General features: G+C 52.1%; 7 protein-coding genes across 7 annotated transcripts; 5 read left to right on the forward strand and 2 right to left on the reverse strand.

The window, feature by feature from the left end:
* Window positions 1-10: 10 nt before the first annotated feature.
* H257_17811 (hypothetical protein) lies at window positions 11-1,118 on the reverse strand (the record flags this gene model as incomplete). The annotated part of the gene is made up of 1 exon (XM_009846754.1): window positions 11-1,118. A coding segment is annotated over exon 1 (621 nt), but the record flags the coding sequence as incomplete, so codon positions are not given.
* On the forward strand, window positions 594-3,868 carry H257_17812 (hypothetical protein; the record flags this gene model as incomplete). Its single annotated transcript, XM_009846755.1, has 1 exon — window positions 594-3,868. One exon carries the CDS (start codon window positions 594-596, stop codon window positions 3,813-3,815), a length of 3,222 nt encoding a protein of 1,073 aa, XP_009845057.1. The 3' UTR covers window positions 3,816-3,868.
* Window positions 3,869-4,574: 706 nt separating this feature from the next.
* On the forward strand, window positions 4,575-6,943 carry H257_17813 (hypothetical protein). Its single transcript, XM_009846756.1, has 11 exons — window positions 4,575-4,730; window positions 4,804-4,925; window positions 4,975-5,150; window positions 5,233-5,453; window positions 5,512-5,569; window positions 5,621-5,759; window positions 5,810-5,906; window positions 5,988-6,059; window positions 6,196-6,297; window positions 6,415-6,600; window positions 6,652-6,943. The coding sequence occupies exons 1-11, from the start codon at window positions 4,599-4,601 to the stop codon at window positions 6,883-6,885; spliced, it is 1,539 nt and encodes a 512-aa protein (XP_009845058.1). The 5' UTR covers window positions 4,575-4,598; the 3' UTR covers window positions 6,886-6,943.
* A 329-nt stretch (window positions 6,944-7,272) lies between these two features.
* Window positions 7,273-8,474, reverse strand: H257_17814 (serine/threonine-protein phosphatase 2A catalytic subunit alpha isoform). Its single transcript, XM_009846757.1, has 3 exons — window positions 8,123-8,474; window positions 7,801-8,043; window positions 7,273-7,744 (listed from the first exon to the last, which is right to left on the reverse strand). Exons 1-3 carry the CDS (start codon window positions 8,438-8,440, stop codon window positions 7,340-7,342), a joined length of 966 nt encoding a protein of 321 aa, XP_009845059.1. The 5' UTR covers window positions 8,441-8,474; the 3' UTR covers window positions 7,273-7,339.
* An 808-nt stretch (window positions 8,475-9,282) lies between these two features.
* H257_17815 (hypothetical protein) lies at window positions 9,283-9,866 on the forward strand (the record flags this gene model as incomplete). The annotated part of the gene is made up of 3 exons (XM_009846758.1): window positions 9,283-9,454; window positions 9,499-9,740; window positions 9,786-9,866. The coding sequence occupies 3 exons, from the start codon at window positions 9,283-9,285 to the stop codon at window positions 9,864-9,866; spliced, it is 495 nt and encodes a 164-aa protein (XP_009845060.1).
* A 1,890-nt stretch (window positions 9,867-11,756) lies between these two features.
* Window positions 11,757-12,005, forward strand: H257_17816 (hypothetical protein; the record flags this gene model as incomplete). Its single annotated transcript, XM_009846759.1, has 1 exon — window positions 11,757-12,005. The coding sequence occupies one exon, from the start codon at window positions 11,757-11,759 to the stop codon at window positions 12,003-12,005; it is 249 nt and encodes an 82-aa protein (XP_009845061.1).
* Window positions 12,006-12,029: 24 nt separating this feature from the next.
* H257_17817 (hypothetical protein) lies at window positions 12,030-12,668 on the forward strand (the record flags this gene model as incomplete). Its single annotated transcript, XM_009846760.1, has 1 exon — window positions 12,030-12,668. The coding sequence occupies one exon, from the start codon at window positions 12,030-12,032 to the stop codon at window positions 12,666-12,668; it is 639 nt and encodes a 212-aa protein (XP_009845062.1).
* Between the last annotated feature and the right edge of the window lie 4,701 nt (window positions 12,669-17,369).

The following is a 17,369-nucleotide window of genomic DNA, read 5'->3' on the forward strand; positions in this document are numbered from 1 at the left end:
GCAGTGGCACGTCGTCGGTGGGCAGCTCTGGCAACTTGATTCTTGGGTCTGGAACCGCTGCAGGTGGCAAGGGTGGCTCCATCTTGATGACCGTTGGGTCTGGCAACACTGGCACTGGCGGCATCGTGTCCCTCAAGGCTGGCGCTAGCACGGAAGCTTCCACCGGAGTGGGTGGAAGCGTGTACTTGAGCGGCGGCACTGGAGTTGCGACGGGTGGGTCGATAAGTTTAGTACCTGGAACTGCTAGTTCTGGTATTGGTGGATCATTGACTTTGAGCGGCTCGACTTCTTCGACTACGTTTGCAGGTGGTGTTGTCTCAATTGTTGGTGGTTCGTCGGTGTCGGGTACTGGGGGTGCGTTGAGTTTGGCTGGCGGAGTGTCAACCTCAGGCATGGGTGGCGCGGTTAGTTTAACGTCTGGTTCTGGCAGCGCAACAACGAGCGGTGATGTTGTTGTAAGCAGTGCTGGTGCTGGAACTACTGGTGTATCGGGTTTGTTGAGCTTCAGTAGTGGGACGGCTACGTCTGGCAGCTCTGGCAATGTCATTTTGGGGTCTGGTGATGCTGCAGGCGGCAAAGGAGGGTCCATTTTGATGACAGTTGGGTCCGGTAACACTGGAACAGGTGGCATTATCTCAATCACTGCTGGAACGAGCACTCAAGCGTCGACTGGGGTTGGTGGCAGTGTCTACTTAAGTGGAGGCACAGGCATTGCAACCGGAGGAAGCGTTCAAGTTGTGTCGGGTACAAGTGCCGCTGGCTCGTCTGGTTCTGTTGGCATTCAAACGGCGATCGCTGGAACTTCGGGCTTAAGTGGTGCCGTCGTTGTATCCAGTGGAACTTCGGCGTACGGATCGACCGGTGCAGTTACTATTGCAAGCGGTGTATCAACTGCGAGCGGTGTAGGCGGCGCTGTTTCCCTTTCAGCTGGAAACGGTGCAACGGGTACTGGTGGCGCTGTGACAGTAGCAGGTGGTCTGAGTGCAACCGGTGGTTCTGGTGGAACGGTGACCTTAACGTCTGGATCGGGCAGCGCAACATCGAGCGGTGATGTCGTTGTAAGCAGTGCTGGTGCTGGAACTACTGGTGTATCGGGTTTGTTGAGCTTCAGTAGTGGGGCGGCTACATCCGGCAGTTCTGGCAATGTCATTTTGGGGTCTGGTGCTGCTGCAGGCGGCAAAGGAGGGTCCATTTTGTTGACAGTTGGGTCCGGCAACACTGGAACAGGTGGCATTGTCTCAATCACTGCTGGAACGAGCACTCAAGCATCGACTGGGGTTGGTGGCAGTGTCTATTTAAGTGGAGGCACAGGCATTGCAACCGGAGGAGCTATTGGCATTGTTACTGGTTCAAGTGCTGCGGGTAGCTCAGGTGCCTTGTCATTGACATCGTCGGCTTCAGGTACAGCTGGCGCGAGTGGCAACGTCATTCTTTCTAGTGGTGTGTCGTCCCAAGGAAGCAGTGGTACTGTAACAATTGCAAGTGGTGTATCAAGTGCTGGTGGTGTCGGCGGGGCTGTCGCAATTTCTGCTGGAGATGGTGCAAGTGGAGTTGGTGGCGCAGTTACTATCTCGTCTGGCAAGTCCGCCAATAATATTGGCGGCGATCTGACCCTTTCATCGGGTCCTGGTACAGCAACGTCAAGTGGGAATATTATTCTCAGTAGTCCCAATGCCGGTACTACGGGCGTGTCTGGATTGCTCAGCTTCAGCAGTGGAACTTCATCCAGTGGCGCCTCTGGAAACCTGATCTTTGGTAGCGGTACTGCAACTGGTGGAAAGGGTGGCTCTATCTTGATGACAGTCGGATCAGGCAGCGTTGGGACGGGCGGCATTGTGTCAATCGCCGCCGGAGCCAGTACTCAAGCGACCACGGGTGTTGGTGGCAGCGTGTACTTGAGCGGTGGTACTGGAGTCGCCACTGGAGGTGCGATTGGCCTGGTTACAGGCTCAAGTGCCAGTGGTAACTCGGGCGCACTGTCGTTGAAGACGTCCGACTCTGGAACGTCGGGTGTCAGTGGGAATGTTGCGATCACAAGTGGGACCTCAGCTGCAGGCTCAAGTGGAACCGTAACGATTGCAAGTGGCGTGTCCAGTGCCGCAGGAACAGGTGGAGCAGTTGCGATTTCTGCTGGCGATGGCGCTACAGGAGTTGGTGGCGCCGTCACAGTGACGGGTGGACTTTCTCCGACCAATTACGGTGGAAGCTTGACTCTACAATCTGGAAGCGGAACTGCCACCTCTAGCGGTGATGTTTCGGTGCAAACTGCTGCGGGTGGGGTGAGCGGGGTTAGCGGGAAGATTGCATTGAGTACCGGTACGACCACAGCTGGAAGTACAGGGGCCATTCAAATTGCCACTGGCGTTGCAACTGGTGGTGTGGGTGGGGCCATTTCACTCTCTGTTGGATCTGGTACAGCAGGCGCTGGAGGGGACCTAACTGTCACTGCTGGCACAACCACATCAACTGGTGCTGTTGGTGGCGCCATTTCATTGAATGGTGGTGCAGGTGTCGGAGTTGGTGGAAGTATCGTCCTTACAGCTGGTCAATCGACGGGAACTATCGGAGGATACATTTCACTGGTGAGTGGTGCTGGTACAAGTGCTGCTAGTGGGGCTGTAACTGTGGCGTCGGCTACGTCAACGACAAGTGGTGCGCTTACATTTAGCTCTGGGACAGCCAGTGGAGGCAACTCGGGTGCTATCACTATCCAGTCATCCCCGGCGACCGGTGGCAAAGGGGGAGCCATCAGTTTGACCGTTGGAAGTGCCAACACTGGAGCTGGTGGTGATATTACAATTACTGCTGGCCTCACTACAGCGTCAACGATGACTGGTGGTAAATCATCCATCCTCGGTGGCGCTGGTATCGTTGGCGGCGACGTCCAATTGACTGGTGGTTCTGGTACTGCTGGTGCTGGTGGCAACTTGGTCATGGCGAGTGGTGCTGGCACAAGTGCTGCCAGTGGCTCAGTGACGATTTCCACACCAACGTCAGCATCCAGTGGGTCATTGACGTTTAGTTCTGGGACATCCACAGCTGGAAACTCAGGGGCGATTACGATTCAGTCGTCTGCTGCCACTGGGGGTACAGGTGGAGCCATAGCGATCAGTGTTGGAACAGCCAACACTGGCACGGGTGGTGCGATTGACATCACTGCCGGAACAACAACTGCTTCGACGTCAACTGGGGGTACTCTAACCTTGACTGGTGGCGGGGGTACCTCCACTGGCGGAAGTCTCACACTTTCGGGTGGGGCAGCCTCGTCTGGAACGGGTGGTTCTGTGACACTGAAGGCCGGCTCGGGAACTACCGAAGGCTCTGTAAAGGTGGTAGACGCCAGCAGCAACTCACTTTTGCTCGTGAGTGCGTCGACCTTGACGGCGAGTAGCGCGGCTGTGGATCTGACCAGTACATCGACCATGGCACTGACAGCATCCACGACAATGACGTTGACAGGGTCGTCGACAGTTGTGACTGGCGGGCTGCTGCATGTCAACGCGAACAACTTCAAAGTCACGTCCGATGGAACAACATCGACATTCTTGGTCACGGCGGCAACCGGTGGGGTCTCAATGGCTGGAGATCTCGCCTTGACAGCCGCGGTGGCCTCGATCACTCATTCAGGCGCGACGTCGTTGACGGTGTCGACGCCCAGTTTGATCGTCACGGGGGGCACGTTTGCAATGGCTGGAAGCGCTGGCACGGCATCGGCGGGCACGTGTGTCCAAGGCACGATCATGTACGATACATCGTTCATCTACATTTGCTCGACGGCCAATGCGTGGTACAAGGCGACTCTCGCTCCGATCTAGGCATTGAAGCAATTCATGCTTTGCATATTTTCAAAAAAATACATATTTCTACATTTATCTACGGCATTGCAGCATCACATGATACAATTGTACACTGTCGTTGAGGTCAAATGCTGTACGGTAGGTTTGGGGAGTTTCGACATCATGTATTTCAAACCAGTTGGTTTGATTTGTCAAAAGTATCCTAGTTGGGCCAATCACACTTCAACATGTAGATTCCACTTCGTTCACTTAATTTATCTGTGTTTTACATTGATATGTAAGGTACAAGTAATCCATCCTTGAAATAGAGCTCTCCCGTTTATGTACGAATCTTATCAAGGGCTGGTCTGGATCCCACAAGTGATACTGTACTGTCCAAGTCAGGTGATTCTGATACTATTAACGTTAATATATAGTACAGTCTGTACAAGGGCCAAACGGCCAGTGGAAATGTCAAAAAAATGGAATTCTTAAAAAAATGTGTGTCTGGAATCCCAAAGTCATTCATACAAACTGACAAAATAAGTTCCAGAAAATCACAAATGTAGGACAAGAGTCTATCGGCGTATTTTGTTTCTGCCATATCTTCTTGTGAGGAATGTTGAGTGTGTATGCTGCGACGCCAGATTTTGCTGCCGCAGCCTTGACCGATGGACCGACAGCTCGAGCCAGCCATATGGGATTGCTGGGGTCAAAATGTAAATGAATCCATAGAGCGTTATTGTACAGCTTTGAAAAAAGCACAACCTGTAAAAACTGGCGGATGTTCGTTTCACTGGCGTTTCAGAACTGGTATATCTTATGGCGTCGATGGCGAATGTGATCCATCGGGTGGACCCGTTCTTCTTGGCGTTGCTTCGGACTCGACAGCGACGTTTCCAAGAAAGCGTCGACCTTTGTACGGACATTCTGGATCAGAATCCCTATGACCAAGTACGTACATATGTCCACCTCGTTGCGCACACAAAGTGTGTGAGTAAACACCGTGTGTCCTGTATTGTTGCAGGCGGTGTGGTTTGTCAAGTGTAGGTCGCTCACGCAGCAAACCTACATGGACGACTCGGAAATGGAAGAAGATGGTGCGGCAGATCTGTTATTGGACGACAACGTCATGGCTCACATGCCTCGGTACGCCACCTTGGGCGTTGGCAAGCCTTCAACAGTTTTTGACTTGTAGACCGGGCACGTCCCTTAGCCGGCCCATGACCCGCTCGAGCAATGCTGCCGGCGACCAAAGTTTCCGCCCCATGTCGTCTAGCGGACGTCCGTTGAGCGGTTTCGCACGCCCTGGCACGAGTTCCCGTCCAGGCAGTGGCATGTCCATTGATCAAGCCATGCAGGGCAGTCGACCAGGTGCGTAGTGAGGCCATGAAAATGTAGTTGACGGGTCTATCCGTGCCGAAACTTGTGGCTGGACACTTCACTCTCGTCTTAGGAACATCTCGTCCGCCGACTTCGTTGGGGAGACAAGTCCGACTGGGCACGGCATCCATGCAAAACCGCGACGATGAAGGTGTGTTCATCAACCCTGATCGCCTCGACTTCAAGCGCTACGCAACGCGCCCGCCCATTGCCAAAGCGCTGGTCGACTACCTTTTGTACCATGACCACAATCCGAAAAAGGCACTAGAGTTGGCCGCTGAAGCCACCGTCGCAGTACGTTGTAGCTGGGTCTATCTCTCCTTGAACCAAAGGATGGCACGTCGACTTGTAGGCGGACTACAAGGATTGGTGGTGGAAGGCACGCATCGGCAAATGCTACTACCAATTGGGTACATGCTGTTTACATTTGGTGTGGTGGTTGTAACGGGTGTTGTTTGCAGGTCTGCTTCGCGAAGCAGAGAAGCAGTTTGACTCGAGCTTGCGCAACCAACCCATGGTGGTCACGTACTTGGAGCTGGCCAAAGTGTACTTGAAACTCGACCAGCCCAACACGGCGCTGGAACTCTACGCCAAGGCCAAGTAAGAAACAAGGATCGCCCGTTGGCAATGTCTGACTTATGATTTTGTAGAGAGGCATTTCCAGGGGACGTGCATGTCCTCGTGGGCATCGCTCGCGTGTACGACATGCTCAACGACTCGAAGCATGCCGTCGAAGCGTACAAAGAGGTAGTAATAATACCCATGTTGGTTCAACGCTGGTACGAACGTGCGTGATTCACATATTTCAAATGTCTATTGTACCACCAGGTGCTGGTACTGGACCCGGCCAACATTGAAGCGATTGCGTGCTTGGCGTCCAACCATTTTTACACCGACCATGTACGTACTACGCACTGCTACTGATCTTTTTTACCTTTAATCACGGAAATACTATGGGACTTACTTGTTGTCTAGTAAACTCATATATATATATATATATATACCTCAACCATGTGGACAATCATCGTGGTTGTAGCCCGAAGTCGCGTTGCGCTACTACCGCCGCCTGCTTCAAATGGACGTCAACACGACCGAGTTGTGGTGCAATGTCGGGTTGTGTTGCTTCTACGCTTCTCAGGTACTACTAATAAACCACACTTCATCAACCCATGTGCTGTTCCTTTCATGCTATCAATACTACTGGTATTACTATATCATATCTACATGCACATTTCAATGCGGCCAACTCGTCTAGTACGACTTGACGTTGTCGTGCTTTGAACGCGCGCTGGCGCTGGCGTCGGACGATAACATGGCGGACGTGTGGTACAACATTGGCCAAGTGGCAGTGGGCATTGGTGATCTGGGGCTAGCGTACCAGGCGTTCAAGATCGCCGTGTCCGTTGATAGCAACCACGCTGAGAGCTACAACAACCTCGGGGTACTTGGTTCTGGTCGTTCGTTCGTTCGCTTTTGATAGCCTTGTTTGCAGGTGCTGGAACTTCGCAAGGGTAATGTGGACCAGGCGCGCGCGCACTTTCAGTTTGCCGACGGACTCGCGACGTTTATGTTTGAACCCACCTACAACCGCGCGCTATTGGCGTACAAAATCGGCGACTTTCAGGACGCCTATGCCAAAGTGTCCAAGGCACTTCAAGTGTACCCCGAGCATGCCGACTCTGTCGAACTCAAACGTCAGCTCGAAGCGTTCTTGACCATGATTTAGCTATCGGTTGTTGCATCAATCTAAACTCTCGCTGCATTTGTCATATACATTATTATTGCAATGCCGATGTGTACCGGTATGACTGAGTGTACTGGCCAGTCATAAGGTATACAAAATTAGCAACGACGACTTGGCTACCCATCATTCTACGAACTGTGTACTAGTACATATGACGAAAAACTACCTATGTACTAGTAGGTAGTCACTATGTACTGTACTGCTCCAGTTTTGATATATCGTTCGTTGGTGATCTACACCTTGACCAGCGAGTACTATCCACATAGCGACATAATAGACTTTTCAGTCCCCATCGCTGCAACTATCACTCGAGACGCAGGATTCCATACATACCGCAAGTGCCCCAAGGTTGGACATCAACCATTGCGATGGAACAAGAGATGTGTTTTAATATGCAATAGAAAAGGGTCATCTACGTTCTTCGTGGGCGGCAGGCCTAGAGGAAATAATCGGGGGTGCGCTTCTTTTCGTTGAACGTGTGGTCCCGCGGGGCCGGGTCGAACTGGATGAACTTGCACGTATCGTACACCTTGTCGCCGCCGCGGTCGGCCATCACCTCATCGATCTCCATCAGCGCGGCTTGGTTGCCGCAGCGGTAGCAGTAGTTGGGCGCACTAAAGATCGTCACCACGCCGCGGTTGTGCGTCCATTGGTAGCCTTCCATGACCAGTTGATGCGCACGCGCAATGAACGTGAGGCCGTTGCTGCGTTTGAACTGCTCGGTAATGTCTTGGCCGAATGTGTAGCCGGCGCCGCGCGGGGAGATGCCCCATCCACAGCGGTCGTCGGGGTCGCTCCACACCAAGTCGCACATCGGGCCTTCGTGCGGCACTTCTTGGACCTACATGGGCGTGGAGTGTGAGCCAAGACAACATGGCATGACGAGGACGGACGTACGCGATCTAGCGCACGCGCGTGGTCCAACGTGTCGATGCTGGGAGACAACCCGCCGTGCATACAAAACACGCGGTTTTCGATCAACGCCGTCATCGGCAGAAAGTCAAACAGGTCCGTGAAGTACTTCCAGACGTTGGCATTGCCATACTTGCGCAGGCATTCGTCGTAGAACCCGTACACCTGCGTGATTTGACGGCTTTCGTGGTTGCCGCGCAGAATCGTGATGCGTTCGCGGTGGCGGACCTACAAGGCCACGGCGATGATGGTCTTGTGATGGGGACGACCTGTAGCTAAGTCTACATATGGACAGAGAGAGACGGACCTTGAGGGCAACGAGCAGGGACACGCTTTCCAGCGAGTAATACCCTCGATCAACGTAGTCCCCCATGAAGAGGTAGTTCGTGTCGGGGCATTGCCCACCAATGCAAAACAACTCGAGCAAGTCGTAAAACTGGCCGTGGATGTCGCCGCACACGGTCACGGGGCACCGCACAGGCTGCACATTGGACTCAGCGCTAAGGATCTCCTTGGCTTTCTTGCACAAATCCATGACTTCATTCTCCGTCAGGTTCTCCGCGCGCCGCAAGCGGCTGATCTGTTCGTCTAACGACTTGGTCTCTACGCGAGTCGCTTCCACCATTGTATGACCTTCTCTGGCTGGGATTCTGGCGAATATTGGGGGAGTGACTTCGGGTCGGGCGGGTAAGGTCGGGTAACTATACATTTACCAAGTCTACTGTATTATTCAATAAGAGCATACTAATCGGCAAACAGTTTTGTTTATGAAGTACTTGGTTTAGTACAGCGGGGTAAAATACAGTCTGTATTCCGAATTGTCATGTACGTACTATTGTATGGGCCTTATTAGTCATGTATTTTCCGGCCAGCTTAGCCTACTTTCTGAGTGCCAAAACTCGCCACCCATTCATCCGATAAGGCTGCGAAAACATGCATTTTAAAGATCGTGGCGAGCTTTATAACTCCCATCATTGTATCGCATGGTCAATGTGCTCGTCGCGACTAAAATTGAAATTTTCCTATGTGAATTTAATTCCCGGCCACTTGAATAATGTACTGTATGCCTGATTTGGGTGACGAAATCCTCAGAACCACTTACAGTTACTGTTAATAATGATATTTATAAAGTATTAAAATAATTAAATTTAGAAGTGTAACTAATATAAAAACTGTATTACATGTCCAACAAGCTCAATATTAAATGTTACATGTATTTGATACAAGAGAACATAACTTTGTCCAATCATAGCCCATGGGTGATTGTGATTGGGCATCATGTTGGATATGAAGGTTGATTTCCAAGGTACCTCGGATGGCATACCAACTAGTTCATGCATGTTAATCTACTTCATAGCTCTCAAGCAAACTGAACCCGATGCCAACTTCGTGAAGCAAAATTGTAGTGGAAAGTGGAAGGAGCTTCCAGCAAGTGAAAAACAAGGCTACAAGGATCGAGTTTCGACTATGTTTCCGCAGAATACCGTGGAGCGTCTGACCGACCGCCAATTTGGGCATCAAAAGAAGAAGCTACTAGGGCAATACACGAAGCTCCTCAAAGACATGGGACAGCACGGTATGGAAATACTATCGTACGTGTATGACACACAAAATAATAGTGGTGATTGGTACACCCAAGGTACAAAGAACACATCACCAACGTTTATAATAACACACATTTAGGCAAGAATGCTGCGAAAAATGCGAAATGCATTAGCAAGTTTCGCGGACTTGATCCGAACGTCCAGATGCCGTTTCATTTTGGCATGCAAGAATTGCGAAAGCCAAGTCTCAAACAAGACCGGGTAGTCCTGGAAAAAGTGTTGCTCAAGCAGCTCAACGTAACGCTCGAATCCATGAGCGAGACGCCGTTGCTGAAATGGCCGCGTGAGCTCTATTCCAGCCTCTTCCAGCCTGTCAAAATGGTAGGATGGCCGACGAAGGTGACTAGTTTTCGCCTATTGAGTTAGAAGGATGTACTTCTTGTCACCAAAGCCACCAGCGACGGAAGTTTGAAATTCCTTCCTCAAATTACCACCAACGTCAAGTAGGCGATAGCGAATTCATTTATGCAATTCACATTTCGTGACGAATGTTGTTCACTATTCATTCACACTTTTTCTAACGTTAGACAATTTCGCACTGGCGAACCACGGCTGATCGCTTCAGTAATTTCCTGTAGATGCCCAGGAAAATACGGAGGTGTTGCTGGGCTAAACCATTTTGCTTTCACAGATGATGCTCGTTGTACAGCGCACTCGACATCGGCGACACGCTGTTTCGTAAGGTGCCGCATTGCGCCCATCTCTCCATTCGAGAATGATGCGGCGACTTCAACTTCCTTCATGTTGTCGCTGCATGCCACGACTTGAGCGTTGTAAAACGCTAGCCAATTGTCGAGGCCGTTCTTCAAATGGTATATATCTTCTTAGTACCGCCAGTACGATACATTTGGTTCGCTTAACGCCGAGACGGACAAGCTGCTCCTGACTTATTCAAAACTCATGGGATGCACACGCTTCTCTATTTACCCATAATTCACGGACTACGTATTATCCATATGAATCGACAAGCTCTGTACCATTAATTTTGACCACTTTGGTGTCGCCACCATTTCGTAACTTGTGCAAGCGTCGGCGTAACTTCGCTGCCTTATTGTCCCAACCTTCGTTCGCAAAACCTTTGAATGGTTTCGATGCATCATCTTCAATATTCCGCAGCGTCAACGATGTGCTGCTTGATAAGCCGGCTGCCCTCCACGAGCAATTACTTTGAATGACGTCGACGTATCTATTTATATTATTTATAAATGATTGACATTTGAATTTTGGCAACGCACCGTCCACAATTTGTTTCGGTTGGCCATCCACTCTGGGCTAGTTTTTTTAGGTGAGAAAAGATCGCTCGCAGCTTCTTCTCCGTATGCCCCAAAAAATTCACTTTGATGCGATTGTGCTCTTCAAGCACCAAGGCGATATCCAGTTCGCGATTGCCGGTGGCCTCCCGCCGGGTCAGTCCAATGCTACGGGATTGACGGCTGTTCGTTCGCTCATGGCCCCCTCCGTCCCTAATAGTTCCAGTTCTCATGAGTAGGCGGGGGCTGAATTGATATTGACAGTTTTTTGTCGTGGCAGTAAGCGTGCAAGACAGGTAGGAACGATAGGTCGGGCTTTTCCATACCATATTGGCGAGATTAGTTTGGAGCAATACAATACTCGAGTCACTTCATCGCTGAAACAAAAATTCTACCTTCCAATGACTTTCTAGCTTGCAGACAATATCGTAGCCGAACCATATTTGCCTTTCCGTGTGCCTTGATTTCAATGATTGCAGGAACGTGTCTGCATATACATGTCGTTCCCCAAGCTAGGTTTTATCCCAATACTAATGTTGCCCAATGGGCTCATCCAATTCCTAATACCTATGCAAAAGCATGTGCGTAGGGTGGCAATGGTTTTGAGAGGTTTTCAATAAATAGGTGGGGGTACCAATAAATACCGTGGGTGGGTGAGAGAGCCAGACGTTTCGATGAGATGGACGGGAGGGTGATAGGCCGCAGAACATTCTTGGAGTAACCATCGCGAAGGTGATGGGCACCATGCGGTCTTGAGGCAGGCTGGGGTGTTGGACTTGACGCAGGACTTGACACCATCGCGTCGGTAACGCTAGGCACGCTGGTCGGTCGCGGAGGTCGGCGTAAGGTGGAGGGAGTACGGGTACTTGGCCCACAATTGCCGGTAGTTGATAGGAGCACGCAGGGTGTGAAGGACATGCAGGACGGATGAGCGCAGTGGACAGTCGGGGTCTTGGAGGCGCAGCCATCGGCGGACGGACATATAGCGTCGGGACGCTCGAGTTGGAGGTGGGCAAAACGGCAGTAGTAGGCGTAGCCACACATCACCCTAGTCAGCAACGACTCCGGCGAAGAAAGCGTACGAGTCATGACGAACTTTACCCGGCGTGAGTTTGACGTGCTCTGGGCCGTGGCGGAGCTCCCACACAAGGCACGTTGGAACGACGGCCGCGGGTCCAAATCGAAGACAACACCAATGGACTCCCTCTTCATGACATTGACAGTGCTCAAGCACTACGACAATTGGGAGAAGCACGCGTTGGACTTTGGGTTCAAAGCCCCCACGTTCCAAAAGCTGATTCTCCGAGTTGTCGAAGTGGTGATGCCTGTCTTTTAAGCCGAGTTTGTTAAGATTCCCAACATGTCGGAGTTACGCGCACAAGGCCATACCTTTGGAAACTATCCCTACACCCTCCATGCTACCGACGTCAAGTTCCAGCCCACCGAGCGACCGGCCGGACGCCATGGCGAAGCCAAGCCGTACTTTAGTGCGAAGCACAAGTTGTACGGCTTGAAGATTGAAGCGTCCGTCTCCCCCCAAGGCCTTCTTGTGGACATGAGCGAAGCCCACCGTGGAGCCATTGCGGATCTGACCATCATGCGGTCACGCATGGATCAGCACGTTGGAGCCCTGGCCAAGTCGGACAACGAGCTCAGCATTTTGGATCATGGGGAGCAAGTGGACACTTACCGAGGAATGTGGGTGCTTCTCGTTGACAAGGGGTACTACGGCGCTTCGGTGGACGTCCGTGCAATTCATCCCAAGAAGAACCCGCCGCGTGGCATGTTGGACCCTGATGACGTCGTGGGGAATCGTCGTGTGTCGTCCGATCGTGTTGTGGTCGAAAACTTTTTCTGTCGTGTCTGCAGCCTGTGGAAGGTATCTTATGCTACTTTCACATGGAGTACCAAGTTCTATGATGAGATTCAGCGTCTCACGTTTGCATTGACGAACTTTCATGTATCGTTGATGCCTCTGCGGGAAGCGGACAGACACTGATACTGCCTGATACTGCTCTGTGCTTGCGCGCTATGGGTCTATGGTCCATGCTACGGCGGCGAAGCGTGCGGAAAGTCAGCGGAAGTTTTGTCTTCGTCACATGCAACGAATTGCGTTGAGTCGTGGTCGTAACCACTCTCATGTTTTCACGTCTCCGTAATTGTCTACTCCAAAAGTTTTGACCTAGAAGTACTTCAAGTATAAAGTTGTGAATACAACAGCGGACAGTTTGCTTTGGGTATTAAGATACCAAACAGGTAGATAACATGATATATACGTGCTAATACCCTTAAACGAGCAGGTAGGAGGGTTTAAAATGCAAATTAAAAAGATATAAGGGTTTTAGACGGGTGGTATTTGATGGGTAAAAGATCTAACTTTTTGGACGTCTTTTACCCGATTACCCTTGTTTTAATCCGTTTTATACCTAAAACCCACGGTTTTTGCTATGTTTAACGTGATTTGTATCCATTTGAAACTCATTTTTTATTCATCGTCGAGGCGTACTTTTATTCCAACACCTGGAACCACGAAGCAAATACCCGAAATGCTCCCCGCTACATCAGATTGTGATAGATTTCGGAAATTTGGTGACACTTCGGAAATATACCTATGTACATTCAGTTCAGTCTCGACATGGATGTTGCTGTGCAACTACTTCGTCAATAATTATTTCAGTGAGACACTTTGAATAATCCTGGTCCACCTATACTTTCACGATAGAAGTGACGAACTCGTTTTGCAACCTATTGCATGCGTCCATCCATGCCAATCTCCACTTGGACAGCTGAGTTTCAATCAGACATCATCGCCATGAACTCTCCACGAGTCGGCCATCGACCATGCACAGCGACGATGTCAGGCAGACAGCGTAGCTGGTTGGATGCACCATCGCTACACCATCGACGAGTGGTGGGCGAGTTGACGATGCTGGCAGCACATTTCCCATTCGACATGGACCGCTCGAATGTTGTAAGCCACACTGGGAGACTCATAATAGTCGCACTGGAGAGGGGCAGCTGAATGCGACCATCCATCGGTGTAGCCGACCATTGTCTCCACACATCAATCCACAGTGGATGGAGTTCCCACAGCATGAGCCACTTCGACTTGTGGTGTGGGTGGTAGAGCAAAAAGTCGAATGGGTTGGATGCACGGTGGAGCCGACCCATGCACCTCTCAAACTGCCGTAACACCAGTGGCTGCCATAACGGTCGGTCCGCAGTTGACACGGTCATGGCACGCTGAAGGAGCTGCAGCCGTTGGGCACGAATCCTGGACGCCACGTGGGGTAGACCCAGACCCAGCCTGAGGTCAAACTGTAGTGGGGAGGACAACATGGGGTGGTGACGGTCGGTGGGGACAGTCTTCCGACCGAGGATGTATCGGTTGAGCATGGACTGCCAGCTCTGCACCATTGCAGGTGGCACCGGAAGAGCAGCCGTCACATGCCACAGGAGTGATAACATGACTGTGTTGGCCAGCAGCCGACGTCCTTGCAGTGTGCGAGCACGGCAACCCCAATGTTGGAAGCTGGACAGGAACCTCTCATTGACGAGGTTGAGCTGGTAGTCGGATGGTAGTCGGTGGCCGAACATGAGCCCGAGGTACTTGACAGGTTGGCCTGAGGGCACAATGTTCAGGAGACCCCCACCATCGGTGTCAGCAGGGTCAAGGTGGCCGTTGAGAACCAGGGTTTGACATTTGGTTTGGTTCAGCCGAGCACCAGACACAGCACAGAACTCCTCAACAATGCCTAGTTGCTCCACAGCAGCAGGCAGGTCCTTCGATAGCAGGGTCGAGACGTCAGCAAAGAATATGCTAGTCATGAACTCTCCATGGGGCAGAGTGATCCCAAGGTGTGGTCGATCACGTAGCACGTCAGCACGTCACCAAGAGGCTCCAGGTAGAACACAAACAGCAGACATGACAGTGGGCAGTCTTGTTTCACTCCACGAGTTGGCCTGATGGCTGGGCCCAATGTGCCGTTGAACAGGAGGTGAGCCACCGGTGATTTGTACAGCAGACGGACCCATGAGATGAAATTTGCACCCATGTTCATCTCCTTAACCACGTCAAACAGGAAAGATTGATCCACCATGTCGTACACTTCGAGAAGTCGAGAAACGTGGCATAGCTGTCTTGGTCCTCCAACGTGCAGTAGTGTTGGAGGGCTTGGACCATTCGTGGAGTCTGCGTCCGGGCACAAAGACAGCTTGGGTTGGGTGGATAAGCTGGGGTGCATGACGAGCGAGACGGAAGGCCAGGGCACGAGACAACACTTTCACCTCCACTGGCATAAGGGAGATGGGTCGGTAGTTGCCAGGCAGGCCTCTATCACCACTCTTGTACAGCAGGGTGATGGCGCTGCGACGCTGGTGAGGAAGTAGGCAGCCATGGTGGGTGAGTTGGTAGCTGAACACCAACAACAACAGTTCCGAGAAGATCTCTGGGGCTACCTGAAAGAACCCTGCCGACCAGCCGTCTGGACCAGGCGACTTGGATGGATTCATCGACTTCATCGCATCACACAGCTCGAGCGTTGTAATGGGCCGGTCAAGACTCTCACGGTCGACCAGGTTGAGTCGCTTCGTGAGGGACTCGATTTCAGCACGACGGCGATGGTGGTCTGGTGGGTTGGTATCCTGTGGGCTCGCCATGATGGATCTCCAGTGCGCCGTGAACGTGGTTTGGACGGTGGGCTCATCGGTGATCATCACCCCATCCACGGTGACACAGTTGATGGGCACCTTGGTTCCCAACGGCTTCCGAAAGAAATGAGACGTTCCCCGCTCATTCGAATTCGCATGGAAGTCGAACTGTCGATCGCGGGCATATTGGCCATGCTCAGACTTGGCTGAATCGTAGGCTAGCTGAGCCGCAGCAACAGCAGCAACCTTGGAAACATCGTCACCGTCACCGTCCAGTGCCCGTTTTGCAGCTGCGAGACGGAGTCGCAGGTGGTGGAGTAGGGTTTTAGCCGATTCGATGTGTAGCCGATGGCATTTGATGAGCTGGCGTCTCATTCGTTTCAGCCAGCCATACCACATCGCACCATGGTTGAGGGTCTCGTCGGCTCGCATCTTGCCAAGAAGAGTGGTGGCCTCCATGGTGATGGCACGTTGGATGTTGGGATCGGACAGCAGCTCTCGTGGTAGTCGCCAGTAGCCCTTGGTAGTGGTGCAGAGACTTTGGGATAGAGTCACAGTGTGGGCGAGATGGTCACCACCATAGCCGTTCGGGTCATATGTGGCCACGGGGTTGAGATGGGATGCCATCGCGCTATCCAAGAAGAGGTAGTCTAGCCGGTTGACCCGCCCAGGGCCACTAAACAGACGTGTGGATGGATTGAGCTGGCGCCACACATCAACCACACCCAGTGCTGTGAGCCACTCCACACAGTCCGTTCTGCCACTCCCCTGACTTGAGTGCAGGGTCGTGGCATCGAGGGATGAAAGCAGTGGCATATTGAAGTCGCCACCCACCACGTGAAGGCTGTTGGGCTCAAAGTCACGAGGCAGTGATGCGAAGAAATCACCCCGGAGAAGGGGCTCCACAGGAGCATAGACATTGTGAATGTACACCGGCAGGTCACTCCACAATGCTCTGACCACCAGGTAACGGCCCGGGATATCGTGGTTGGACACGTGAACCAAGGTGGAGTAGCCAGGCAAGGACTTGTGAAAGAAGCTGGCTACCCCGCAGTGCCGACGGTGAACCGGGTCGGCAGTGGTTGCTCTTGGATCGTTGGTGAAGAGGGTGTAGTTGCCAGCACCAACCTCATTGTTGAGGTGGTGGTGGAAGGTATCGAGTTGTTGTGCATTGCGCATCTTCGTTTCTTGAAAGACGACGCAGGTTGGAGGTTTTTTGAGACGTCGAGCCACGAGATGTCCGTTGATCTTGAGGCCGTTCAGGTTGCAGGTGGTGATGGTGAAGGATGAGGTTGGGTCGAGGAGGTTGGCCGGTAGCACCTTAGTACTGACGGTTGACCACTTGGGTCATGGTGGAGTCGTCCACCGGGGTGGCAGTGTCATCCACTTCGTCAGTCGGGACGACAAATCGGCCCAATTCCTGATCCCATCGTGTGATGCCGATGTGTGGAAGGCTGACGAATCCACTCTCATGAATGTCGTACAGGTGCGCCATGACTCGGTTCATGTCGTCATCACCATCAAACATCGTTTCCATGATGCGCCACAGCTCTTCACCAAGGTGGGTTGACATGAGGACAGCTAGCATGGTTGGAGCCGAGAGGGAGCGCAGCCCACGGTGCGCAGGGATGATCTCAATGGTGCATCCAGTGGACACCATGACGGCTGCATCGGATGCAAAGTAGAGAGGGCTATGGGCTGCTGCAAGCACCTCAGCCAGTGCCAGCACCAGTTCCAAGTCCAATCTGGACAGGGTCAGCTCGTCACCAGCTTCCGTCTCGGAAACGATGGGTGCCAGGGTGTCGGAGTGTTGCAGGGCCCGGAACAGCTCAACCACCGACTCTCTGCTCATCTTGTGTCCAAACGACTTGGTGTACAGCTTGTCAAATGATGCTGAGCCACCCCAGGTCGCACGGAGCCAGCGGTGCAACAAACGTTGGCGAATGAGCAGCTCAAAGGTGGGGCGATCTGCAGTGAACAGACGATGCAGCTGGACCCCAAAGTCCACTGGGTGTCGTGCCATCATGGTGCAGATCGAATCCACACGGCC

This window comes from Aphanomyces astaci, assembly GCF_000520075.1.
Source record: "Aphanomyces astaci strain APO3 unplaced genomic scaffold supercont1.121, whole genome shotgun sequence".
NCBI classification, from domain to species: Eukaryota; Oomycota; class Saprolegniomycetes; order Saprolegniales; family Verrucalvaceae; genus Aphanomyces; species Aphanomyces astaci.